At 38.0% G+C, this 26,369-nt stretch overlaps 6 protein-coding genes, 2 long non-coding RNA genes and 1 pseudogene across 13 annotated transcripts; 6 read left to right on the forward strand and 3 right to left on the reverse strand.

Annotated features, from left to right (window-relative positions):
- Nucleotides 1-19: 19 nt before the first annotated feature.
- LOC124340784 lies at nucleotides 20-5,701 on the forward strand. 5 transcript variants are annotated; one of them, XM_046793432.1, is made up of 13 exons: nucleotides 20-435; nucleotides 632-728; nucleotides 1,431-1,717; nucleotides 1,775-3,809; nucleotides 3,873-3,973; nucleotides 4,042-4,313; nucleotides 4,370-4,434; nucleotides 4,502-4,561; nucleotides 4,640-4,714; nucleotides 4,878-5,052; nucleotides 5,129-5,221; nucleotides 5,286-5,348; nucleotides 5,426-5,701. In XM_046793432.1, the coding sequence occupies exons 1-13, from the start codon at nucleotides 105-107 to the stop codon at nucleotides 5,588-5,590; spliced, it is 3,819 nt and encodes a 1,272-aa protein (XP_046649388.1). In that variant the 5' UTR covers nucleotides 20-104; the 3' UTR covers nucleotides 5,591-5,701. The 5 variants fall into 5 exon arrangements, with proteins under 5 accessions (XP_046649388.1, XP_046649397.1, XP_046649407.1 ...); XM_046793441.1 differs by lacking the exons at nucleotides 20-435; nucleotides 632-728 and adding an exon at nucleotides 954-1,169; XM_046793451.1 differs by lacking the exons at nucleotides 20-435; nucleotides 632-728 and adding an exon at nucleotides 954-1,163.
- A 175-nt stretch (nucleotides 5,702-5,876) lies between these two features.
- On the forward strand, nucleotides 5,877-8,060 carry LOC124321663 (annotated as a pseudogene).
- A 1,428-nt stretch (nucleotides 8,061-9,488) lies between these two features.
- LOC124342434 lies at nucleotides 9,489-10,185 on the reverse strand. The gene is made up of 3 exons (XR_006918816.1): nucleotides 9,808-10,185; nucleotides 9,614-9,704; nucleotides 9,489-9,549 (listed from the first exon to the last, which is right to left on the reverse strand). It is a non-coding gene; the product is annotated as an uncharacterized LOC124342434 (long non-coding RNA).
- Nucleotides 9,629-11,646, forward strand: LOC124342329. 2 transcript variants are annotated; one of them, XR_006918776.1, is made up of 3 exons: nucleotides 9,629-9,699; nucleotides 10,451-10,875; nucleotides 10,934-11,646. It is a non-coding gene; the product is annotated as an uncharacterized LOC124342329 (long non-coding RNA). The 2 variants fall into 2 exon arrangements; XR_006918775.1 differs by having other exon boundaries at nucleotides 10,451-11,646.
- Nucleotides 11,636-14,264, reverse strand: LOC124341448 (ero1-like protein). Its single transcript, XM_046794555.1, has 10 exons — nucleotides 14,119-14,264; nucleotides 13,898-14,039; nucleotides 13,664-13,740; nucleotides 13,480-13,606; nucleotides 13,069-13,418; nucleotides 12,954-13,000; nucleotides 12,800-12,892; nucleotides 12,484-12,727; nucleotides 12,102-12,407; nucleotides 11,636-12,021 (listed from the first exon to the last, which is right to left on the reverse strand). Exons 2-10 carry the CDS (start codon nucleotides 14,015-14,017, stop codon nucleotides 11,952-11,954), a joined length of 1,434 nt encoding a protein of 477 aa, XP_046650511.1. The 5' UTR covers nucleotides 14,018-14,039; nucleotides 14,119-14,264; the 3' UTR covers nucleotides 11,636-11,951.
- Nucleotides 14,259-15,955, forward strand: LOC124341684 (protein arginine methyltransferase NDUFAF7 homolog, mitochondrial-like). Its single transcript, XM_046794619.1, has 5 exons — nucleotides 14,259-14,636; nucleotides 14,762-15,253; nucleotides 15,317-15,404; nucleotides 15,462-15,517; nucleotides 15,590-15,955. Exons 1-5 carry the CDS (start codon nucleotides 14,346-14,348, stop codon nucleotides 15,953-15,955), a joined length of 1,293 nt encoding a protein of 430 aa, XP_046650575.1. The 5' UTR covers nucleotides 14,259-14,345.
- Nucleotides 15,956-15,961: 6 nt separating this feature from the next.
- On the reverse strand, nucleotides 15,962-22,220 carry LOC124341856 (leucine-rich repeat-containing protein 58-like). Its single transcript, XM_046794808.1, has 5 exons — nucleotides 21,860-22,220; nucleotides 16,836-17,156; nucleotides 16,561-16,777; nucleotides 16,291-16,480; nucleotides 15,962-16,222 (listed from the first exon to the last, which is right to left on the reverse strand). The coding sequence occupies exons 1-5, from the start codon at nucleotides 22,060-22,062 to the stop codon at nucleotides 16,041-16,043; spliced, it is 1,113 nt and encodes a 370-aa protein (XP_046650764.1). The 5' UTR covers nucleotides 22,063-22,220; the 3' UTR covers nucleotides 15,962-16,040.
- On the forward strand, nucleotides 18,039-21,271 carry LOC124341105 (beta-galactosidase-1-like protein 2). The gene is made up of 14 exons (XM_046794040.1): nucleotides 18,039-18,140; nucleotides 18,207-18,439; nucleotides 18,496-18,681; nucleotides 18,750-18,894; nucleotides 18,975-19,241; nucleotides 19,299-19,344; nucleotides 19,406-19,552; nucleotides 19,617-19,807; nucleotides 19,871-20,118; nucleotides 20,183-20,260; nucleotides 20,318-20,449; nucleotides 20,520-20,760; nucleotides 20,864-20,927; nucleotides 21,145-21,271. The coding sequence occupies exons 1-14, from the start codon at nucleotides 18,117-18,119 to the stop codon at nucleotides 21,162-21,164; spliced, it is 2,022 nt and encodes a 673-aa protein (XP_046649996.1). The 5' UTR covers nucleotides 18,039-18,116; the 3' UTR covers nucleotides 21,165-21,271.
- An 889-nt stretch (nucleotides 22,221-23,109) lies between the features above and the next one.
- On the forward strand, nucleotides 23,110-26,325 carry LOC124341095 (beta-galactosidase-1-like protein 2). The gene is made up of 14 exons (XM_046794029.1): nucleotides 23,110-23,184; nucleotides 23,253-23,485; nucleotides 23,542-23,727; nucleotides 23,796-23,940; nucleotides 24,022-24,288; nucleotides 24,349-24,394; nucleotides 24,462-24,608; nucleotides 24,671-24,861; nucleotides 24,924-25,171; nucleotides 25,237-25,314; nucleotides 25,372-25,503; nucleotides 25,574-25,814; nucleotides 25,918-25,981; nucleotides 26,199-26,325. The coding sequence occupies exons 1-14, from the start codon at nucleotides 23,161-23,163 to the stop codon at nucleotides 26,216-26,218; spliced, it is 2,022 nt and encodes a 673-aa protein (XP_046649985.1). The 5' UTR covers nucleotides 23,110-23,160; the 3' UTR covers nucleotides 26,219-26,325.
- The last annotated feature ends 44 nt before the right edge of the window (nucleotides 26,326-26,369 follow it).

Here is a 26,369-nt window from a genome sequence, read left to right on the forward strand (position 1 = left end):
TGGTCTACTAGCGCCAAGCCGACAAAAAGCTGTATCCCAATTGTTTGTTTGTTTTTTTAAATTGTCTGCAGTGGTCGTGATTCGTGAAACGATCGTGATGTAAAATGGGGAAAATCAAATGTTTTATCAAATCTTGTAACAACACTCATCCCGCTAACAGAAATTGTTCTTGGCACGAATGGCCATCCCAAGAAAACGCCATTCTTCGATGGATTACTGAATTGAGGAAAAATGAAGCCCTCACTGGTTTTACAGAAAACAGCGTCCCGAATCTTAAAAGGAGATCAAAAATATGCAGTGATCATTTTGAGGAGATATGTTTTAGGGAAGGTTCGGTAAGGAGACTAAAACCAACAGCAGTGCCAACAATATTTAGATTACCAAGTAGAGAATCAACACCACCTACAAAAATTCCACAACAAAAAAAGCAATCAGGTAACATTATCAAGGTAACATTATCGAGGTAACCTGCTAAATCTAATCTAACCTGCAGTATTATTTAGGTAGTTTACAGAAAAATACCACTTCTGCCACTAAATATACATAAATAACATCAACTAGGCCTAGAAAAAATGTTCCAATATTGCCATACCCCAAATAGTTTATGACTAATTTGTTATCAATTTTACAGTTGACCAGATCGCAGAATCTCCAGTGCCTTGCAGCTCAACAATAGGTATCACAGTGGAAAATTCACTAAATCTGGATAGCACAGAAACCCAGCCAAGGTAGGACGAAAGGTTAATATGTTGGCAAAATGTTTTTCTCATTAATTTGTTTAAGTGAGTCAACTCATGACAGTCATGAGTAAAAAATTATTATGATTGTGAAATGGAGAGAGGAATGTAGCTGTAGCTGAATTGCATTGCATATATTAGTTTATTTGTTTGCTTTTTTTTTTCATTTCGTGTTGTTGGTGTTGATGTCTGACGTGTGGGATCGTTGTCTGCTGTAGGGTAGTTTTATCCTGAAATAGTTCGCCGAAATCGGTAGATGGCAGTAGTGTGTTGATTCTACAAATCAACAGTAAAATAAGTTTGTTCTCGTTGTCTACTAGGCGTTCTAGCCTTCATTATTAGAGAGAAGTTTCGCCTCTCGCTCTCGCACAGGAACACGTCGAAAAGGCTCGTCGCCGAAAGACTGCGGTATTTGTTGGCCATGAGGTTAAAGTAGGCTTTCTCAGACTATACGTGGCGGGAATTTGGATATTTGCTTTAAAAATTATTTTCTGAATAATTTCAAGCTTCCTTCATTGACATAAGTAAATACTGATCGAGATTTTCTTCTGATTCACTTATATTAACATGTGTAAAGAAAGATAAGTGATATCAAAATAAGGCTAGGCAGTAGTGTTGTGATAATCTGTTAATTTCATATTTATTTCTCTTTAATGTTAAACTCTTTGTTTCTTTTTTTTGTGTTTTATGTAGGATGGGTGCCAAATGTTATGTAAAGGGGTGCCAATCTGGATATGACTCATGTAAAGAAAAAGTACATTTTTTTAAACCTAAGGAAGAGAAAACAGTACACCTTTGGCAGAAATTTATTGGTCGGAATGATCTGAAACTGGAAAAGTTTCACTCAGTTTGTCACAAGCACTTTGATGATGCAGATATTGTAAAAGAAACAACTGTTCAGGGTAAAGATGGACCAACAGTAGTTAGTGATTCATTACGTTGGCGGCTTGTAGGTGGAGCCATCCCCAAACATTATCTTGGTAAGTAAACAACATGTTTGACATTTGTTTGATTTATTATAATTTCCTTTTCTGCAGGGAACTATGTTCAACTAGTAAAAGAATTACAACAATTTAGGAAAATTGCTGTGAGGCCTACAGACTTGGCTCCTAAGGATAGGGCAACTACTACTGTGCCTGAAATAATTGTTTTCAATGAAGTCACTGTGAACGCACCAAAAGCAAACCACAGCAGTGTAGAACCTATTCTTCCTGAGAGATCTCCAGTTGTTCCAAAGAAAACCTACAGTAACAGAAAAAAATCTCTAGTGCCATCTTCATCACCAAGTCTGCAGTTAGAAAAAAATACTAGTCAAAACATTGAAGAACCTGATAATTTAACATTGAAAATCGCCTTAAATCCTAAAGAAACGGTCCTTTCATTTCCATCATCACCCGCAGGAAATTTTATGACAGTGGCACATCCAATCAGAAGTAATTTAACAAGACCAATAGTATCTCAAGTTCCTGTTAGTTACGAGATCAGAAATACCCCTCAAAACAAGCAACAGTCATCAATTAACCAAGTTTTGCAACAAAGTGTCACTTCACTTAATCAAGGTCCCTCGCCACAGGTTTCACAACAAGAACTAATATTAAGACCTATTTTACCGACTGCTGAAGATTTTGGTCAAGTCAAACTCGCTGTTTCACGCCGGGAATTGTTAAACCCTAAAGAAGCTATCCTTCCTCCATCATGGTCCTGGCAAGAATGTTTTCTTCAGAAAAAACAATTGATTTGTTCCAAGTTTAAATGGCTAGATGAAAACAACTTCGAGTACACCAAGTCCATAATAGTGGGCGAGTACGCATATGTCAGTGATATGAGTATTTCTACACATACTGTTCGTTATTTCGTCCGAGGTCGACAAGTTTTCCATAAAACTCTCAAGTCTCAATTCTCAACAGTCAGTGAAATCACCACGTTATTGAAGTTTTACGACGACATTCCAGAGTGTGTTGGCTATTCTGATCCGAAATTACTTGGATCCTCATCACCTTTAAATCCTCCGCAAACTAATCGGTCGAAAAAATGTTTGTTGCTTGCTTCGGAGAGAAGCAATTATTGCACCGAATGTCTATCAATAATGCCTCCAACAATTAAACGAAGCTTAGTGAACAACCGCAACAGCATATCCAATTCAAGTAATCTTCCTTCATCAAATGTAAATGTTGTTGGACCGTGCAACACGATAATTCCAGTTGAAATAAGCGTGGACCCACCTCTGATACCAATCGACAGTTGTAATATTTGTGAATTCGGTGAGGACGAGTCGACCGTCGAAAATAGACCAAATGCCGAAGCCGTTACATTGTCCATCCCGATTGAAATTTACAAAAGTTGTACGTCGAATTCGACAAATTTGGAATCAAGTCTGTTCAAACACACATTTACCTTTGAGGCATCGAATTACCCATTGTTCTTATATCATTTGCAAACGTGGTGCTGCGGTATTTACGCACCACATGAAGTGGCGGTGAACTCATCGGTAATCCACACATCATCCTTCTTACCGTCTGTGGAAGAACAACCCATTGTACACGATTGGACGTCGTACAGCCAACCAACTTTCTTGGTTTCTCGACCACAACGTGTATATTGCCGTAAAAACGTCGCTGCTCCTAGATCGTCTAAAAAAGCAAAGAGTGGAGTAAAATGGACCGACATTGAAAATATGGCGTGTCATAAAGGGAAAGTCCATGTTACTTTGAAGGGGCAGCCACTGGTTCAGCGTAGCTTACCCCAGGTCTTTCATAATGAAGAAGATTATCGTGGCGACGATCCGAGTGAACCACACGTCCAGAATCATGGGGGATCGCATAGTGAACTCAGTGACTTGGAAAGTGAAGATTCGTCTAGTGTTATCATTGAATCAGATAGTGAATACTCACCGGATGGAATTGTGGAGTCAGACAGTGAATATTCGCTAAATGGAAGCAGCAGCACTGAAAATGAAATTGACGTAGATGACGACGGCGATTTTGCTTTGGCGCAGTGCTATTTGCAGAATGAAGTTATGATAAAACGACGACTTCAAAGAAAATTTCTGTGGTATTCAAGGATGCTCAACAAGTAATTATAACATTTTTTCATTGCAAATTGCAGTTTTTAACAGACTATTTAATGTGTTTACAGGAGCAAAGAAATAGCTCGTTCAATTCTAAAGGCATCGAAAGAATTTGAGCAGAAATGTCGAAATGGAACACTAAGGCTCCCAGCTACCAAGAAATCTGGCCGTAAATTTTCAGCATTTGTTTCTTTTTTTCTTAACTGTAATCCTTGATCAACTTTGTTCTTCTGTTAGCCAAAAAACAGTGCAACGAGTGCGGCAAAATGATTCACGCCAAGGGATTTCAAGATCATCTGAAATTGCACAGTGGAATCAAATCTCATTTGTGTGAACTATGTGGTCGAGCGTTTGTGTTTAGATCTAGCCTAAACTCTCACATTCGGTTGAATCATCGTGGAGAGGAACGTACGAAACCCCTCAAAAATTTCATGTGCAGCACTTGTGGACATACTGTAAGTTCGAAAGAACGTTTGGGTATTCACGAAAGGATCCATACAGATGAAAGGGTAACAGTAATTTTATCTTATTTATTGAAAAGAGATTAATAAAAATTATTTTATAGCCATTCGAGTGTAAATACTGTGACAAGAAATTTCGAGAGAAAGGAACTCTTGTTCGCCATATTCGGTAACATCTTTCTATTTTTCAACTTAAAAATTTAATTCGTGTACATGATTGCAATTCTTTTTAACAGTACTCATACAGGCGAGAGACCCTATGAATGCAATATTTGCGGAAAATCTTATCGTTCAAGGTAATATATGAACATTATCGTACTTACGTCTGTCTATTATTTGCTAAACCGCTTTTATGTTCTGGACGATCCCATTAGATTTGCCTACGTTGGCCACTATAGGACTAAACATGAAACGAAGGAAAACGAAATAGTAAAGGGGCCGGTTGAAGAGTAATTATTTTTTTTCCTTCATTTTTTAATATAGAAATCGAAAGAAATATTTTTTTTTTTTTTTTTTTTAAATCGGTTTCAATAGATATTGTTAAGCATAAATTTACCGTTAAATTGTCCCAGCTTTTTCACGTTTTAATTTCTTTAACCTACTTTATTTCAGCCGAAGGAAACACCCCAAAATCGGTTATCGCTGCGAGTACTGTGGAAAAGAATTTTGTCAGGGACGAATTTTGGCTTACGAAAAGCACCTTACCACTCACACTGGAATTTCTGCAGCCATTCGTTGCACACAGCCAGACTGTGAATTCACTTACTCGGATATGACGCAGCTCAAGGTATTGTGTAAAATCACTACTTACATCAGAAAAATGGGCTAAAATATTTTGAAATATTGTATGATATTGCGCATAGGAACACATGCTGTCACAACATCCCGAAAAAGCATACACTTGTGACGTTTGCAAGAAAATTTTTCTGACGAAGCAGACTCTGACGGATCATAAGGTACAATATAAGTTCTCCGTAGTTTTATTTAATATATAAAAAAATTTTGGTCTCATTAATATAGTCTATGCATGACCCATCTCGAGGTTATCAGTGTTCTTATTGCCCTGTAAAGTTGACAGTTAAGGTAAGTTTAGTTTGATCATCACTGATTATAACTTTTTGTTGTATAAATTTTATATTTCTTTCTTTTACTGAAAATAGTCAAGTCTGATTGCACATGAAAAGTTGCATACCCGGGAAACTCCGCACGAATGTAACTTTTGCGAAATGCGTTTTCATAGCACTTACCTGTTGCAGATTCACATGCGCACTCATCAGCCTAGTCAGCTCAAAAGAAAGCGATATAGAAAACCGGCCGAGAAGTAATTGATTCCGACTGCTGATATAAAACGACGCCTATGTTGAATTTCTGAAAATGCTGTTACGGATTTTCTGCTGTCCAGATTTTGGAATACAAAGATAATTTGTGATTCTTAATGTTCGAATAATGTTACAGTTAACTGTTCTTTAAATGCCAAAATTGAAAATTTACAAAATTTCTCGTTCCCATCATAGTCATAAAGACGGGAAAAAGAAGGGTGAGCTGAATAAGGAGGGTGAGGATTGAAATGTCTAAATAATGTTAGTCTGATATAAAAAAAACGGTAACGAAATGGTTTGTAACTTTGTATCATTACGCATGAAGGACAATGACAGATCACGCACGGTGGAAAATAGTCGAACAGGTAAAATGAACTTTGGATTGAGTGAAGTATTAAGATAACATAAAGCTGAAATCATTCAAAAGAATATTTAATTTACCACTTTTTTTGCGCTGTTGAAACTCATGTGATTTTAGCTATCTAAACCTCGCGGACTTCTTCTAACAACGTTAAAAACAACTTTAAACTAAGTTTTACATAATAATTGACCTATATTAGTTGAGGAACAAAACTCGTTTTTGGTTTTCATATTTGTAAAAACGGAAAAAACCTGATTCATTTGCATTTCCTTAATTTATTGAATTTTTCTGTACTTCCGGTTTATAAAGAGTTCTTAAGCGTAAATAGGATAAAGAAGGAGGAGGTAAATTTTTTTTCTACGTTTTATCAACCTGTTATCATTATCAACTTGAGTTTTAATGGTAAGTGGTTGTTAAAGGCTGTTAAGTTGTCAAGCTTGTCAAAAGGTGGAGTAAGAATTCGTCCACCAGGGGTTGGTGGACGAATTCTTACTCCTTTGGTGTTCGTAGCTTCCATCAAATTGTCGACTCGAGAATCGAGATTAACAGACGACATTACGTATTTACGCGAGACGCTGTCCGAGAACGTTACCTTAGCGATTGGTTCATGGCGGCTTTCTTTCCTGACGTTTTTTCGTCAATGGTTATTAGTTTTCCGTAATTTCAGGCCAGCAGTGCAGTTTGTGTCAACTAGACCCATTTCTAAATATCCCACATCATTTCGCAAAAATGAAGAAATTCTAAAAGTGTATGGTAACTTTCATCTTTTTAAAATGGCGCTTAGTATCATTAGATTATTTACACGTGAATGGCATGTGCTGTAACCTGCTTTCTGTTTAAATTTATTAGGAGATGACGAATTCCGTTCGATGGATCTGAGTCCCAACAAGTCGTTGAATATGAGATCTTACGGACGTAAAGTGTACAAGAGAGCAGCAGTTCACATTCCAACATAACACGCTTTTGATCAAGATTGGCCCTCAGTCAGGCCAGTTGCCAGGTCTTTCCATCCAGCTAGTGTCTTGCTGCCCTTGCATCAGGGCTGGGTTGTTCCGGGGGCAACACCATCCAGTAAATTTGCCAATGCAGAGTTAGATCCCCAACTTTCTTCACTTGACACCACCCACTATTGAGAGACATTGCCAAGCATTGAAAAGTGAGAACCCTGCAGTTTAATAGATATTTTATTAAAGCTTTAACCATTATTTGTTTGTAGAGTTCTGCACAGAGTGCCGTAAGAGTTGGATAACAACGAAAAGATTGACAATCATTTACCCATCACAATCACAACTAGTGATTACCTAAATTCTTTCCTCTCATTGAGTGATGCCGAGCCAGAATTGTACCACTCAAGGTCTGAAAAGAAGGCAAAAAAAAACACATTTGATTTCCTGTTATAAGTAACTCTTTTCTTCCCTCATGTAGGTGAAATTGAGCTCTTTGAAATTGGACTACCATGCCAAGGATAAATTCCTCTTTTTTCTGTACCGGCTGTATGTTTTGTAAGAAACACTTCAGAACTATTCAGGTAAATATGTTCAACTTTCTAACTGTGAGACTATACAGACTTAGTTAGTCGGTGACTATCTCCTAACTTATTTGTTGCAGAATTTTCAGTTGCCTACCTTGTAAATGCTTGCTAGATGTAGGTTCTTTTGCAACTTTTATTCTGAAGGATTGTGTTTGCATAGTTTACTTTGACATCTGTAATTTTTGTTTTTGTAATTTAAGACATTTTTTCCTTGATAGTTGATAGTAATTGAGTTTTTTTTAAATAAATAGGATTATCAGTGTGGTAAAAGTATGAGCTTCTTTGTTGCTGCCCAATGTACATATGAATTTGATGCAGCCAGCTGAGGGCTTTAACTCTTGTAAATAATGTAAAGTGACATTTATTCATCTAGATTAATTCATTTCATTTTGGTTATAGGTTTAGTGTTTTATGTTCGTTGCTGTCCGATGTGACACGTTGTTGAAGCCTATGCTGGTGAAAGATCTTTCTGCATCAAGTTCAATTGACCGTTCCTTGGTGCTGATGTTGTGTTACCGAAGTTGCATCATATTTTGTTAAATTGTCATCGTGACTATTGCAGTTTACCGTTTATAAGTTCAGAATCAACAAAAACAAATATGGGATGTTTATGTCCAACAAATAATAAACATGTTTTTGGGGTTGGGAAGGGAAAGTGGTGGATGTTGGAGGATATTTTAAATATGAATACAAATTTAGTTAATCTTTAACCCTACAAACGTATCCCTACCAATTAATATCTCCAAACCCCACAAACATGTACCTTCCAATTTTTCAAACTCCGAAAACATACACCTATCAACCCTTAAATCTATACCCTTAACCCCTATAAACCAATGATATACCTTAACCATGTAATATCTGTAATGAATAAAAAAATACATAATATGAAATAATTTTTATTTATTTTTTTTTATGTTCACTATTTTCATTTTTAAATGTTCAAAAGATTCAATAAACAGAGCGTCCGCTTCAACACGATTTTCTTCTGCACGAGTTTAAACGCAACCCGCCACCACCGCTGCGGCAATGAGACAAAAAGCGATAGTTTAGTTTTGAGGAAATCTGCATCGTCTTTGTAACTAGACTGACGGAGATTTCCACAAAACACAAACCATGGCTATTTGTTTCATTGGGTAGTGGGTTGCATTGTTTAAATCGCACATGCTGTTATAGGACATGTCTACGGCCCCCAGAGATAAGTATCTGGACCGAGAAGAAGAGAGAAGTACGAGGCAAGTTTTTTCCGGGGAGATGTAGTGATACTAGGCTTCCGGGTTAGACTCATGACCCTCCAAAAGTTTTCATCGGATCATGCGCCTTCCAAGCCCCCGTTCGACCAGAGCCCTCCCCTCCTCCTGGTTTCACAGCGGGTGAGTGACCACCGGCGGGCGTTGGTTAGAGGTTAGTTAGGGAAACGGGGCCACAGAAAAGAAGGGAGCATGCACTTATCATTTATCTAACAACTACACAATGTATCAGTCTTGGATTACAGCATTCTCTCGTCGGTTTTCACCAGTGGATGTTATCAGTAGCGAAGGATTACCCTGTAAGCAGAATGAACATTTATTTAGATGACAATAATATTCAAAACAAGGTTGTAGCAACAGAAAGCAGTACCTCAAATCAAGAGGACCCGTGTAAAGAAGTAAACAGAGAGATTCAAGGGTAGCAGCCAACGGGTTAGCAAAGAACCTTGTCGACTGTATAGTCCTTTTTCTTCAAACAACATGAGTTACCTTACTTCTCATAAAGTTTATCATGCTACATTAGACAACTAAAACCTGTAAATACAAAATAAAGTAACCTTGTCTATAATTTGTGGCATCAATGTGCTTGATGTCTATGATCTAAAAGAATAATTAAACTTAAACATTAAATAGACTTAAGTGCAGAACAATACTTTAAATACATATAAGACTGCAACAAAATAAGTTCAGTGACATAAAAAATAAACTTACACACAAAACCACCAATAAGTTATCCAAGGTTCTCTAGAAGATGGAATGAGAGATTGGTCCATGCTGGTGTTGTTGCTATTCTTATAGAATCAGTCGATAACTATGATGAATCCTAATAAAAAATGAGAACAATATATATTTCAGCAATACTTAATTAAGCTAGTGTTGGTTGTTACCTCTGTCATTTGGATGACACATTCAGTAGGATCCCAGGATTTACAACACAATAGTTGACAGTAGGCTGCATGCCCCTATCACATTTGTCTCCTGATGGAAATGAATGAGAAATATTAAGGTTATTACTTATTAAACACATATACGGAAAAGAACAAATGCCCAACAAATTGCACACAAAATATATCCAATTTACCAACGAATTCATTGGTAATTTTTGAAGAAAATAGCTGTAGCTGAACTGTTGACAACGAGCCGCCATAAGCACATATTAAAACAATATTCTTTCACGCCATCTATTTGACACGTCCAAAACCAACTATCTAAAGGACCGGCCTTAGATAGTAAAAAATGTAATCAAAAAGACCATTTCTGTATACTTAACTTGGTATGGACTCTTAAGAATTGTACAGAGAATAAAGCTCACTTGCTAGTTTTATGCAAATTTTCCGGAAGTATACCGGAAGTAGACGATGACGCCTCAACCATCGGGCTGCCGACAAAATACACCAGATATTCGTGATCTCCATTAAATTTGGGGTCGATTAGATGTGATTTAAACGAAATCCAAAATTTGGCCAAAATCGAGAATTTTCCTGAACTATAGTTCAGGAAAATTCTCAAAGCCGGAAGTACGAAAACGTAAAAAAGAAAACATGAACTTTACCACAAATTTGACAAGGATCACGAATGTGTGGTTATTTTGTGCGTCGAATGAATATTTACTGAACTACTGACTGAAAAGTAGAAAACCGGAAGTAGAAAAAAAAAACACATTATTAAAAATCTAACAAGTGAGCTTTGTTGCTGAAACAAAAACTGACAGTTATCACCAAAAGTTTTTTAAAAGTAGCATTGAGAAAATTCTTCAGAGATGTGCAAAGTAAGCGTATGTAAACTGATTCTAACAGGTAAAAAATGATCAAAGGCTATGCCGTCTAGCGTCAGAAAGAAATGTAACATGAAAGCAATGTCCGCTCTAGCTCGTTGACATTCAATTGAAAGAACTGGCAAACAAAGGTAACAAATAACTTTGATACTCACGTAATATTCACCATGCAAAATTTCATCAAAAAGCCACCACGCAGCATCACACATCACAAAAGACGAAATCCCCAAGGTGAACGCCACTTCAACTTCTACACTGAGGAGAAGGCACTCAAGATAGATATCCGTTCATGTTGTCAGCAAGTGATTCCAGACGTTTCAGCACCTGGGCAACAGTGCTGGACAGTGGATTGCTGAAAGGGAAAACACCCACTTGGTAAGGTAAACCTGCCAGTTATTCAGAATGTGTTTCTATTCATTGTGGACACAACTAGGCTACACACTACAAGGCAACAGCAGACATTAAGTCAATCACAAATGATGGTGAAGATGAATAAATCCTTTCCACACTACCCTATCTGACAACAATTGCATGTTCCTGGCTCATTCGATCCCCACTCTAGGGACTGGGAATCTAATTAAATTAAAAATCACCTGTATCACCCTTTTAGCGTAGAGACGTTTACAAACTTCCCTCTACCCCTACACACTAGGGCTGAATAGTTAAATCCCTCCACACTAAAATATTTAGCCACCTAGTGACAGCCCTTAGCATCCAAGGACGACTGGACGGAACGGATTGTCACCTAGCCCTGCCTGCAATGGCTGTTTGAGATTCTTCTCCTATAAAAAACAAAAAAAATAGGACATGCCTATAAAACTTTGGAAAATAAAAAAAAATCATTAAATGTACAAACAGAGTGATTGAGAGATGGTGGGAATTTATCTATGTTCGTCGGCTTGTCGCCCACTGAAATTTCGAATGCGTGTTAAAACCAAGGTTTAAAACGGACCACGGTACCATGATAGCAGTAAAATAATTATTCTTCATATTATTATCATCGTCATTATGAACTAAGATGGTGCACACTTAAACCTGTTTATTGTGACCCAAATGAGAACCTTTCAATAGTATCCTATAAGTATCCAACAAGTTGAATGAAAAATTTGATAATATAGATTTCCAGAATATAATCTTAAAATGTCACACCATGTAATTATTAATCCAATATTTTCGACAGAACAAAAAACAGTATAGCCAATAGCCTACACATTTAAAACCAATCATCAATTAGGATCATCACAATGTGTTGGTTCTCAACTATTTAATACAATGAAAATATATATGTATATGTACCAATCTTCGTTTCATGAAGATTTAATAAATATAGTTGAGTGGAGAAAAATAAGTGGAAATATTATGAAGAAATTTTTTTGAAAGAGATCAATGACAAAGCCAACCCTGTGAAAGAATTTCAAGTATCCCAAAGACAGTGATGGAAGTACAGATTATTAGCGTACTTGTTGTAAATTTTCGGCAGCTTGTCTAAACATTTCCAAATTGTATATGCTAGTTGACAACCTATAAATGAGGAAACAAAAAAAAACATTTAATCAATTATGTGAGTGAAATTGAATTAAATAATTTTTTTTTTTTTTTACCTTCCAAAGGCATTAAATAGTGCAACTATCTCGTTACGAGTTAACTGGAATCGGGACCTTTTCATCGTTTTGAGGTCGAAAGCGGTTGGATTAGCTTTGTCAAATGAACCCGAAAAAAGAATCTTAAGTGCCGTTCCGAGTCCTTGAGTTTGCAGCTTTCCCCAAACTTTGCATTTTTCACATCCAACGCAATCCATAATGCGTGTGATGTTACGGAAATGATGACGAAATTCTTCTTTTAACTTTTGGGCTTGCTTACTGCCTCCCGTAAACATAGATGATTCGTTGAAATGAGGCTGAAAAGATCTGTCACATTGGAAAAGTTACGCATATTAAAAACCATAAATAAACAATAACATTTACCATAATTTGCAATTATTACTTGATTTGATTTAGAAGATCATGGACAGCGGCGTTAACCTCTGCATCGTCAGTATCGTTTCCGGTGTAAAATGGGAGCTGTTCCAAATAGGGAGCGGCTTTTGCAATGGCTCTTAGTTCAAGAAGGTAAAGAAAATAGAGATTGCGCAACCATTTTGGGCCCTCGCCGTTAGTTGTTTCAGGATCAAAGCGAACTTGGAATTCTTGAAGATTCATTCCCCAATGTTGCATTCCAGGAACAGCATCTGTAAGATGTAGCCATTTCAAATAAACATTTTTCTAGCTAGTAGAGCAAGATTAAAAGCTATTCAATTTACGACTGTGGAGATATTGAGCACAGAGGTGGATATTGATACTCGCGTGCAACCCTGAAATGGCACGATAAAACGCTCGTTTTTCCAAGCACAAATCTGTGTAAGAAAAAATGAAATAAAATTACGCTTTAAAACACAAAGTATTCGATTGCATTACCTCCTACATTTGTTGAATCTATGTACGGACCGTACCCACGCTTTGGCCTAAAATAAAAAAACAATCCAATATTAGTCAATTACATTTTAAGAACATCTTATTGATTTTAAAATACTTGAAGCAATTTTCTTCATAAATAGTTCTCCAAATACGCTGAACAGATGGCCCTTTATATCCAGTATATCTCTCTGGATTTAAGAGCAGATCAACGAAAACGCTGTCGTTACTGTTGTCATCGTCCACATCACAAAATGAGTGTTGTGTATCGTCGTGCAGCTTCCACAGAGCAAGGTCAGCGGACATCTGTTTGGTGAGTGTAGTATTGAGGTATCCAAGCTCTTCATCACTACCTTCACTACATGTGCCAGCACTTTGTGCTTCAGTTAATAACTTTGGATTGTTTTCAGGTCCAAACAAATTGCTTTTATTCTGTTTAGTTTGAAAGATTTCTCTGGGTATGTTTGCCTTTTCCAAAATAGTTAATTGTGAAATTAAAGGATTTCAACAAACAAACTATCCAAATTACCTCTGTACAGGATTCAACGGCACATGCAGTTGATGCACATCCTCCATCATCTGGCCAGAATGGACAGGGTTTTTTAAGGTTTACTGTGAAGAAGCGAAAGTAATTCTTAGGCAGTAAACTCTTCAACCTAGCAAAAATATCACATTAATTGCAATTTCATGTTTTTAAACAAATTTTTTTTTACCTAGGGTATATCCTGTAGTTATTGAATTTATCAACAAAATCCACACTGCACTCACACTCATCAACATTGCCCTTTAACTGAAAAAATATGTAAATCATGTTTTGAATTCAAAACATAACAGACTAAAATATTTCTTGGACAAGCTAACTCAGTTAAATAGCAAACTGCAAACATGTCCAACTTCAGAGATCAACAAACCTTGAATGAGAAACAAATTAAGTTATTTCTTCTTACCTCGCAAAAACACCTATCAGCAATAGCAGGTGAAGCTGGTACCTTGGATGGTAAAAAACCAAACTGACACCAAACTGGAGAGAGGCACAAACTTAAAAGTAAAATCCAAATGTTGGCCATTTTCACCCATTCACTGAGGAAACTGAATTAATGAAAATGGAGATGATCACTCATCCACGACTCCCTGCTTTCTGAAAGGAAAATAAGATCGAACATATTACCTAAAGGGCTAAACCACGTAGTGCCTATGGTACGTGACGTTTCGTTGAGACTTCTGCTGTAACCATGGGGACCGCATCATATCAATAGCAGACTATAAATATGCTTACGTGTATCTTCCCCATTTGTTGTTGAGCAGTTTTTTAGTTAAAGCTGATTCAATAGGACAGGTTATTGACTAGAGTTGACGTAATTTCGCTGATGAAATATTTCTGCATTCAAGACAAACATGCAGTCGTTTTCTAGGCAGATTTATCAGAGACTAAAAGTCGGTTTGCAAGTCTTTCGTAGATATTCCGGCAATAACACGTCAGCAGAAACAATTAATAAAGGAAACAGCAGTAATAAACTACTCAAACAGATAGAAGCTAGAATTTTAGCTACAGGTCCCATAACAGTAGCTGACTACATGAAAGAAGTACTAACCAATCCATCTGCTGGTTACTACATGAGCAAGGATGTGTTTGGAGAAAAAGGGGATTTCATAACATCACCAGAAATTTCACAAATGTTTGGAGAGGTACCTACTAGGCTACTATTACCTATATTTAATTCCTTCCATAATCAGTAAATCTTCCAGGTATTATGCAAATGTGTCCACACAATAGGTACATACATTTTGATGAATGTCTTTTTTTAATTCAGCTGATTGCCATCTGGCTTATAAATGAATGGACCAAATGTGGAAAACCAACACCTTTTCAAATAGTAGAACTGGGTCCTGGAAGAGGAACACTGATGTCTGATGTCCTACGGGTGTTTTCAAAATTTAAGATGGCAGAATCTGATTTCTCTGTTAGCTTAGTAGAAGTTAGTCCATACTTGAGCCAAATTCAAGAGAAATGCCTCTGTAAAACTCAAAATGAAAAAATCAGTGAATTGCCTATAGATTCTCAACATTACAAGGAATCTAAATCATTGTACGAATCACCTGTGCGGTGGTACAACCACATATCGGATCTCCCACGCACCTTCACTCTTTTTCTAGCTCACGAGTTCTTTGACGCACTACCAATTCACAAGTTAGTTAAGGTCGATCAGGGCTGGAGAGAAGTTTTGATTGACCTTAATCGAGAAGACTCCACCTTGCGATACGTTCTTTCCCGCGAACGCACTCCCGCTTCTCTCTATTGTCGGGTATGGTACTTTATTATGTGTTCAACTGAAATGTCTGCTAATTAGATGGTTTTCTTAATACAGGAAAATGAAGTCAGAAAAGATCTTGAAATTAGCCCACAGAGTTCAGTCATGATTCAAGTAATGGCTTCTAGAATTCATCAAGATGGAGGTTATTTCTTAATTGATTCAAACAATACCGATAACACTAAAATTTATACAATAATAGGTATTGGATTGGTGATCGATTATGGCCACGAAGGGGATAAAACTGATACTTTTAGAGTAAAAAAAAATCTAATATAATTTTGTAAGTTTTAAAAGGTGTTAAGTTTTATCCTACCATTTGCATAATAGGGCTTTAAGAATCATAAACTCCACGACCCACTAGTCGAACCTGGAACAGCAGACTTGACGGCCGATGTTGATTTCTCTGCATTAAAGTGGGCAGCTACTCACCCCAGATCTGTTGAAGACTGGAAAGCAAATTTAACATTTGGCACAGTAGACCAGAAAGACTTTCTAACGAGAATGGGGATCAATATGAGGCTTCAGAAACTCCTTGCGTCTTGCCGAAACGAAAAACTGGCTAATGACTTGAAATCAGCACATCGGATGTTAACGGATCCTATGGAGATGGGCAGCAAATTCAAGTTCCTTGCTCTCTACCCAGCAGTGATGGAAAAAATTCTTTTGAAATATCCTCCTCCAGGATTTAGTTAGAAAATGTGAAATTAGAATTATGTATGAATGTGGCAAAACCACCGACATTTGAAGTACACAAAGCAGAACAATTTGTAAAAAAATATTAACCCAGTAAAACTTTCTTCAATCGTCCGCTGTCAGAATCGGAATCAAGTGGACAACATTCAACGGAGACGGGATTTTTGGTGCAGTTGGGTGAACACAGATACTGAAGCAGCGGAATTCGGTACTTGCCACAAAAATCGACAAATTTGACATGTTCAACTCGACTGTCAAAATAGACTCCTGAAACCAAAGCAGCATGTTATTAAACATCAACTTGTTGTATAATTTAATGGTCAACATTTACATACCTTGACATTTCGGATTGACGCATTGGTGTGCACTTCCGAGATACGCAGCTAAATGCTGTGGAATCTCCCAAGTATTATAGGGAACACAATTGGATTTGATAACTCTCCCTGCTAGCTCCAGTAACGTAGGTGGGTTATAAGTCAGGTCACGAACGAAACGAACGACCAATGGGTTATCCCTCAGACTCAACTACAAATAAAATAAAATAAAAAAAGATTATTAAGAAATTCGAATGTGTAAACTTGTCATTATTGCAACATGGGACAAACCTCCATAAGTTCTTTCAGAGCCACAATCTGAGGTGGCAAAGTGGTCAACTGATTTTTGTGCAACAACAAGGTACGAAGCTTCTTCAGCTGAACAATTGTTGAGGGGAGGTTCTCTAGTTGATTTTCAGATAAAACCAAGGCCTGCAACCTTGCCAGTTGACCCACTTCTGCTGGGATCTCTGTTAAACAGTTTCCACCCAAATACAAGACCTTCAACCTGCTCATAAAGAAAATCTAAAAATTAGAAACTAGAGAAAAACAATTGAAATATATACCTTTGAAGACGTCCTATTGTGTTGGGAATCACAGAAATTTGGTTTCCCCCCACATAAAGAAATTTCAGACCATCTAATTCAAGAAGCTGTTCAGGAAACCGAGTTAAGCAATTCCCACTAAAGTTGACTTCTCTAAGGGTTTTACAGATACCAAGGTTTTTGGGAATGCCATCATCTTCTAAACGATTATTTTTAGCAATAAGAGATGTAAGATTTTTCAACATTAGAATTGAATCTGGAATGAATGTAAGGTTGTTCCCAGATAAATTCAACAGTTTAATGTTGACGAAAAAGGCCACAGAATCTGGGAGGGTGTTCAGCCTGTTGTGTTGCAAAATCATGGATTCATAGTAGTCTGCCCTTTTCAAGTGAGATCCACTCTCACAAATGATTGCTTCCAAATTATGAGACAATGACTCACTGTTGATCATGGCATAAGAGAAGTCTAAACACTGAGATTTGCCCGAATAATCAGATTCACCACTGTCCGAGGACGAGTAAGAATAGTCCACAAAGTTCGCCATTTTCGGTAATAAAATTGAATGATGGGCAATATTCAATACCAGTTAATATCGAGAGGCTTACAAAACATGAATCAACAGTCAATCTGTAGAAGTAAACGAGAATTTAGAAACGCACACGTCTGTTACCAAGCCAAAACAACGTCTGCAGTGCAGACAACCCAAGGTTTTTTACGTAAACATTCCCTGAGGGACAGTAGATAGACTGCAGACAAAGTTTATCACGTGATTGTCAGCTGCTTTCCTTATTCGCACTCTTAATTTTGTGCTGCGTCACTATGAGCTTGCAAAACGTAATGGAACTCGTTTGGCATTGCCACAATAAAATGGAATGCAGATTAAATTTTAAAAATAAAATAAACCGACATTTTTGTCATATTCATTTTCCCCCCAAAATATAAAGACTCCAAATGTCTCGCAATAAGAATGTGGCAAAGTAATGTAAAAAATGGGGCTTCCAGTCCGGATGAGCTTTGTCGCTCCTAGTAATCAAGCAACTTTCACTTTGTTTTAAGTGCATCCGAGCGTAAATACGGTATTCGGTTAAGGGAACATGAAAATAATTCAAGCGATTCCGTTTTTATCGTTTTTTCTTCTTAAAATCCTTAAAAATTTTGTTTTGTATAGTAAACGATTGTCTAAGAACAAAAATAACGTACCATCATCTTATCCATTTGCTTATCCTGATAAGAGATACGATAAATAGACACAACTATATGCTATATCAACGTATGTGGTCAGACGGCTACAAAGTGCGAAGATGATCAAATTCTCTGGATTTTTTGTAAGATTTAAAAAAAAAACGTAATTACAATTTAATGATTTACCATTTTATCGTTTAACTTTAAAGGTATGCCTTCTACCGTTACTGGCACTAGCCCAGAACGATGTTACGTGGTACGATTACTACACGGCAGGCGGTCGAACATCAGGACTCATTCCAGCCAGTAAAGATGGATTTTTATTGAATGGAAAACCATTTCACATCATCAGCGGAGCAGTTCATTATTTTCGCATCCATCCGACGCAATGGCGCGATCGCCTGAGAAAACTTCGAGCCGTTGGAGCCAACACAGTCGAAACGTAACACAAAGTTCTTGGTCTCAAAACATCTGATACTAATCAAAAACTACATAAAGATACATGCCTTGGAATCTGCACGAACCTCGTCGAGGAGATTATGATTTTAGTGAAGGGCAAAACGATCTCTCTGCCTTTCTAAATGTGACTGCTTTCGTTGAAATGGCTCAGGAGGAAGATCTATTCGTCATCTTGCGACCAGGCCCGTACATTTGTAGTGAATGGGATTTCGGTGGGTTGCCAAGGTAATCATCAATAAATTTCAAATAATGTGAATTGAATTGATTGGCAATCGTCTTTGGACGCTTTCCAGTTGGCTGTTGCGCGATCCCGAAATGAAAGTCCGCACCTCCTACCCCGGATACCTCCAAGTAGCAGATGACTACTTGACACAAGTTTTTTCGAGAGTGGTCAATTTGCAATTCCAAAAAGGAGATGGGCCTATTATCGCCTTTCAAGTATGAGTACCTGTCATTTATTTTTTTTTATCGAATGTTGAGATAAATTTAAGCTGTGAATAATATTGTTATCGCATCAGGTAGAGAACGAATACGGAGCTTTTGGTGTGGGTGACGAGCCGCGTGACACGGAGTATCTGATCCATTTAAGAGATAAAATGATTGCGCTAGGAGCTACAGAAATGTTTTTCACTTCCGACACACCTACTAATAACGGAGATTTAGGTGCCGTTCCCGGAGAACTTCAAACGGCTAACTTCCAAAATAATGCTGATGCTCAATTTGACGCACTCGATATATTGCAACCTGATAAACCATACATGGTTACCGAATTCTGGAGCGGATGGGTGAATTTGTTAAAGTTATGAAGATTAAGAAGATTAAGTTACCTTTTTTTCTGTTAGTTCGATCAATGGGGAAAAGGATATCACGACGGGTCGTCTTTAGAAGGTGAAACAGAATAGTATTACAATAAATCCATGAAATAACATGTCGATCCATGGGAAAACAGATTTTTCCTACACTCTGGAACGCATCTTCACCAGGAATAGTTCAGTTAATTTCTACATGTTTATCGGCGGAACTAGTTTCGGGTTTATGAATGGCGCCAATCAGTTTGCGGAATTTCCATTTTACGCAGCGGACGTCAGCAGTTACGGTGCGAATTCTAAAAATTAAAAAGTTCTTCAGTCAAAACGATTTTAAACCTTTTTTTTCTACAGATTACGATGGGCCACTGACCGAAGCAGGCGATTACACTGACAAATATTATGCTGCGAAAGATCTTATTGCTCAGTTCAACAGAGTTCCTAACATCTATATGCCAGCTTTGCCGGCCGAAAGTGTCAAAACAGCATACCCTGAAATCCAAACGACGCAACACCTAACGCTAGAAGATCTTCTTCTTCAACTGGTAACAATAAAAAAATGTCAAAATTTAATTGAAAATCTAACTTTAGTCGCAAACTACATCCAGCCAAGCAACTTGGTGATCCAGTCGGATAACGTGTTGGCCATGGAAGATCTTCCAATCAATAACGATAACGGTCAGAGCTACGGATACATTTTGTATCGAAATTCAGCACCTTTGACAGGTGGCAGTCACACCATTCAGACCATCGGACACGTTAGAGATTTGGCTGTTTTAATGTTGGATCAACAACGTTTGACTTCTGATTGGAAAAACGACGCACAATTGAATGATTTCGGTTTCTGGCCCCTTCCGTAAATTAATTTAGATTTTTGGAAAAACGTTTTATATTCTTAATTGAACATACTATTCCACCAGGAATCAAACATTTGATTTTAATGCTGACAAAGGTGATGCGACCTACGTGGTAGATTTGCTAGTAGAAAATATGGCAAGGTACTCAATAAATCCTAATCAATTATTTTAAGAAGTTTTACTTCAAACAATTTTTAGGAATAATTTTGGACCACCGAGTTACTTCTATCAGAAACGCGGATTACCGGAGGGACCTGTTTTATTGGACAACGAAGAAGTCGTCGGATGGACTATGTTCCCACTAGAATTTACATCGGCTTGGGTTCGAAGGTAAAAGAAAACGGAAGTTATTCGCGTTAAGTTTCATTCCATGTTAATCAAACGAAATTGGCATTCAAAGTTTGAAAAACTGGAACAACTCTCCAGCTCCGCCATCAACTGCCAACAGCCCCACACTAACTAAAGCTACTCTGAGCATTTCCGGTGATCCTACCGACACATTCATCACAACGGTCGGATGGGGCGATGGTAATCGAGGGGTCGTTTTTGTCAATGGATTCAACATCGGTCGTTATTCGGGTATCGGTCCAACGAAAACTCTTTACATTCCCGCGCCGTTGCTCAATCGTGGAGACAACACCGTACGTGATTCTTTTTTCTCTTGCATTCTTTTTCTTTACCCGGCGGGATTGACAAGAAGCAACAAACTGGAAAGATCTCAGCTAAACCCATTTTTACTTGCAGATTCTGGTATGGTCTCTATTCGAGCCCGTGACGACGATCACCTTCTCCGACCAGCTAGATTTAGGTAAGTCATGCGGGAACGATGAACTTTATGCTGCAAATGACTGGATGAATCAAATAAAGCCAGTCTCTCTCATGCGTGTGAACGTTCACATCACGATTGACGCAATGCGACATACGCATCACGTTCATCGACACATTTCTTACTTTGAAAAATTTATACTCACTTTATCACGACGGTGCAGTTAATATCACCTTACTTTTTTCTTCTTAATTCCAAGGTGTGCCGCTCCATCCGTAATTCTCGACCCTGCGCTCCTGAAATGAAAGTTAAACCCGATTCAAATTTACAACCATAATTTTTCAATTAGATAATGTCCAATACAATTTCCTTTCCTTGATTGCAAAGATGGCGTATTTTCTTCTTATAATGTCGTAGTCCATATAATATAAATGAAGGAATAATAAATGTCAGGCTAATTCAAAGTGGCAACTGGGAAAGAGGATATAGAGTAATAGGGTAATAAGAGGATGTGCAATCATCATCATATTATAACTTTGTCGTCGTCGATCAATTCAACACAAGAAAAGGTAGAATGAAGAAAAGCCTGACCCTAAACTCTTTTTTTTTTTTCCTTTTAAATTTAAATTTTTTAACATTTTTTCCTCCCACCTCTTTCGTCTTTTTTTTCCCAGCAGCACACGCACAAGTAGGTAGTGGCTATACAACTGATACTGAAACAATTGTTTTATTTTTTGTTTTTCTTTTGTATGTAATAATATTGACCTACTCACGAACTTAAATCTTCATTCCAAGGTTTTTTCGGATTGCCATAATCTTCTAAACAATTATTTTTAGCCATAAGAGACGTAAGATTTTTCAACATTAGAATTAAATCTGCAATGAAATGTAAGGTTGTTCCCAGATAAATTCAACAGTTTAATGTTGACGAAAAAGGCCACAGAATCTAGGGGGGTGGGGGGGGGGTGTTCAGCCTGTTGTGTTGCAAAATCATGGATTCATAGTAGTCTGCCCTTTTCAAGTGAGATCCACTCTCACAAATGATTGCTTCCAAATTATGAGACAATGACTCACTGTTGATCATGGCATAAGAGAAGTCTAAACACTGAGATTTGCCCGAATAATCAGATTCACCACTGTCCGAGGACGAGTAAGAATAGTCCACAAAGTTCGCCATTTTCGGTAATAAAATTGAATGATGGGCAATATTCAATACCAGTTAATATCGAGAGGCTTACAAAACATGAATCAACAGTCAATCTGTAGAAGTAAACGAGAATTTAGAAACGCACACGTCTGTTACCAAGCCAAAACAACGTCTGCATTGCAGACAACCCCAAGGTTTTTACGTAAACATTTCTCTTCGGACAGGCTCGGGCCCGATCAACTTTAATCGGGGCAACCCGCGGGACGTAAAATAAAGACGCAATTTTTGGGGGCCGTGTTTTTAAATTTTTTAACTCGGGGCGGGGTGGGGTGGTTAGTCAACCTGCGGGGCGAAACCAGGTCAGACCTGCGGGGCGAACCTGCTTGGCACCCCGCAAGAACCCAATCAAGCTCGGACCGTGAATCCCTCGATGAACAAGGTAAACCCACCCCGATTACCAAAAAGTCGCCCCGATCAACGCGGGCCAGAGCCCTATCCCTGAGGGACAGACTGTAGTAGATAGTAGGCTACATAGATTGCATAGACAACAGCAGACAAAGTTTATCAGGTAATTGTCAGCTGTTACGAATTCGTCCCTATGAGATTGTAAAACGTAATAGAACTCGCTTGGCATCATTGCCACAATAAAATGGAATGCAGATTAAATTACAAAATAAATTGAACCGACTTTTCGGTCATATCCCCTTAAAAATATAGGCTCTAAATGTCTCGCAATTAGAATGTGACGAAATAATGTAAAACGGGCATCCAGTTGAGTAATAAGCAAAAATATTGATTATCTGTTGTGTTCTGAGCGTTCGCATGAGCTTTGTCACTTTTAGTAATCAAGCGACTTTCACTTCGTTTTCGTTTTAATTGCATCCGAGCGTAAAAATTCGGTTGAGAAAACATGACTCTAATTATTCAAGCGATTCCACTTTTCTTCATAAAATCCTTAAAACATTTTGTGTTATACAACAAAACATGATTGTCTAAGATCAATAATAACGTACCATCCATCATCTTATCCATTTTCTTATCGTGATAAGAGATACGATAAATAGACACAACCACACAACTATATATGCTATATCAACGTATGTGGTCAGACGGCTACAAAGTGCGAAGATGATCAAATTCTCTGGATTTTTTGTAAGATTTAAAAAAAAAAAGCGTAATTACAATTTAATGATTTACCATTTTATCGTTTAACTTTAAAGGTATGCCTTCTACCGTTACTGGCACTGGCCCAGAACGATGTTACGTGGTACGATTACTACACGGCAGGCGGTCGAACATCAGGACTCATTCCAGCCAGTAAAGATGGATTTTTATTGAATGGAAAACCATTTCACATCATCAGCGGAGCAGTTCATTATTTTCGCATCCATCCGACGCAATGGCGCGATCGCCTGAGAAAACTTCGAGCCGTTGGAGCCAACACAGTCGAAACGTAACACAAAGTTCTTGGTCTCAAAACATCTGATACTAATCAAAAACTACATAAAGATACATGCCTTGGAATCTGCACGAACCTCGTCGAGGAGATTATGATTTTAGTGAAGGGCAAAACGATCTCTCTGCCTTTCTAAATGTGACTGCTTTCGTTGAAATGGCTCAGGAGGAAGATCTATTCGTCATCTTGCGACCAGGCCCGTACATTTGTAGTGAATGGGATTTCGGTGGGTTGCCAAGGTAATTATCAATAAATTTCAAATAATGTGAATTGAATTGATTGGCAATCGTCTTTGGACGCTTTCCAGTTGGCTGTTGCGCGATCCCGAAATGAAAGTCCGCACCTCCTACCCCGGATACCTCCAAGTAGCAGATGACTACTTGACACAAGTTTTTTCGAGAGTGGTCAATTTGCAATTCCAAAAAGGAGATGGGCCTATTATCGCCTTTCAAGTATGAGTACCTGTCATTTTTTTTTTTTTAATCGAATGTTGAGATAAATTTAAGCTATGAATAATATTGTTATCGCATCAGGTAGAGAACGAATACGGAGCTTTTGGTGTGGGTGACGAGCCGCGTGACACGGAGTATCTTATCCATTTAAGAGATAAAATGATTGAGCTAGGAGCTACCGAAATGTTTTTCACTTCCGACACACCTACTAAGAACGGAGATTTAGGTGCCGTTCCCGGAGAACTTCAAACAGCTAACTTCCAAAATAATGCTGATCCTGAATTTGACGCACTCGACATATTGCAACCCGATAAACCATACATGGTTGCCGAATTCTGGAGCGGATGGGTAAATTTGTTAAAGTTGCAGATAAGGAAAGTCAAGTTACCTTTTTTTTTCTTCTGATAGTTCGATCACTGGGGACAAGGCTATCATGGAGGGTCATCTTTAGAAGGTAAACAAAATAACGTTATAACAAATCCAGAATTCTAATGTACATCTGTGATTCTGTGGGGTATAAGAATTTTCCTACACTCTGGAACGCATCTTCACCAGGAATAGTTCAGTTAATTTCTACATGTTTATCGGCGGAACTAGTTTCGGGTTTATGAACGGCGCCAATCAGCTTCCGGTATTTCCATTTTACGCAGCGGATATAAGTAGTTACGGTGCGAAATCTAAAAATTAAAAAGTTCTTCAGTCAAAACGATTTTAAACTTCATTTTTACAGATTATGATGCACCACTGACCGAAGCAGGCGATTACACTGACAAATATTATGCTGCGAAAGATCTTATTGCTCAGTTCAACAGAGTTCCTAACATCTACATGCCAGCTTTGCCAGTCGAAAGTGTCAAAACAGCTTACCCTGAAATCCAAACGACGGAGCACCTGACGCTAGAAGATCTTCTTCTTCAACTGGTAACAATAAAAAATGTCAAAAGTTAATTGAAAATCTAATTTTAATTGCAAACTACATCCAGCCAAGCAACTTGGTGATCCAGTCGGATAACGTGTTGGCCATGGAAGATCTTCCAATCAATAACGATAACGGTCAGAGCTACGGATACATTTTGTATCGAAATTCAGCGACTTTGACAGGTGGCAGTCACACCATTCAGACCATCGGACACGTTAGAGATTTGGCTGTTTTAATGTTGGATCAACAACGTTTGACTTCTGATTGGAAAAACGACGCACAATTGAATGATTTCGGCTTTTGGCCCCTACCGTAAATTAACTTAAGTAAAACAAAAACTCTGATTTATTCTTAAGTGCGTACAAATATTCTATCAGGAATCGAACATTTGATTTTAATGCTGACAAAGGTGATGCGACCTACGTGGTAGATTTGCTAGTAGAAAATATGGCAAGGTACACAATAAATTCTAATCAATTATTTTAAGAAGTTTAACTTCAAACAATTTTTAGGAATAATTTTGGACCACCGAGTTATTTCTATCAGAAACGCGGATTACCGGAGGGACCTGTTTTATTGGACAACGAAGAAGTCGTCGGATGGACTATGTTCCCACTAGAATTTACATCGGTTTGGGTTCGAAGGTAAAAGAAAACGGAAGTTATTCGCGTTAAGTTTCATTCCATGTTAATCAAACGAAATTGGCATTCAAAGTTTGAAAAACTGGAACAACTCTCCAGCTCCGCCATCAACTGCCAACAGCCCCACACTAACTAAAGCTACTCTGAGCATTTCCGGTGATCCTACCGACACATTCATCACAACGGTCGGATGGGGCGATGGTAATCGAGGGGTCGTTTTTGTCAATGGATTCAACATCGGTCGTTATTCGGGTATCGGTCCAACGAAAACTCTTTACATTCCCGCGCCGTTGCTCAATCGTGGAGACAACACCGTACGTGATTCTTTTTTCTCTTGCATTCTTTTTCTTTACCCGGCGGGATTGACAAGAAGCAACAAACTGGAAAGATCTCAGCTAAACCCATTTTTACTTGCAGATTCTGGTATGGTCTCTATTCGAGCCCGTGACGACGATCACCTTCTCCGACCAGCTAGATTTAGGTAAGTCATGCGGGAACGATGAACTTTATGCTGCAAATGACTGGATGAATCAAATAAAGCCAGTCTCTCTCATGCGTGTGAACGTTCACATCACGATTGACGCAATGCGACATACGCATCACGTTCATCGACACATTTCTTACTTTGAAAAATTTATACTCACATAATCACGATGGTCGAGTTAATAACGCCATTCTATTTTCTTCTTCATTCCAAGGTCTGCCCATCCAGCCGTAATCCTCGATCCTGCGCTCCTGAAATGAAAGTTAAACCTGATTCAAATTTACAACCATAATTTTTTAATTAGATAATGTCCAATACAATTTCCTTTCCTTGATTGCAAAGATGGCGTATTTTCTTCTTATAATGTCGCAGTCCATATAATATA

Source organism: Daphnia pulicaria, chromosome 1, assembly GCF_021234035.1.
Source record: "Daphnia pulicaria isolate SC F1-1A chromosome 1, SC_F0-13Bv2, whole genome shotgun sequence".
Taxonomy (NCBI): Eukaryota; Metazoa; Arthropoda; class Branchiopoda; order Diplostraca; family Daphniidae; genus Daphnia; species Daphnia pulicaria.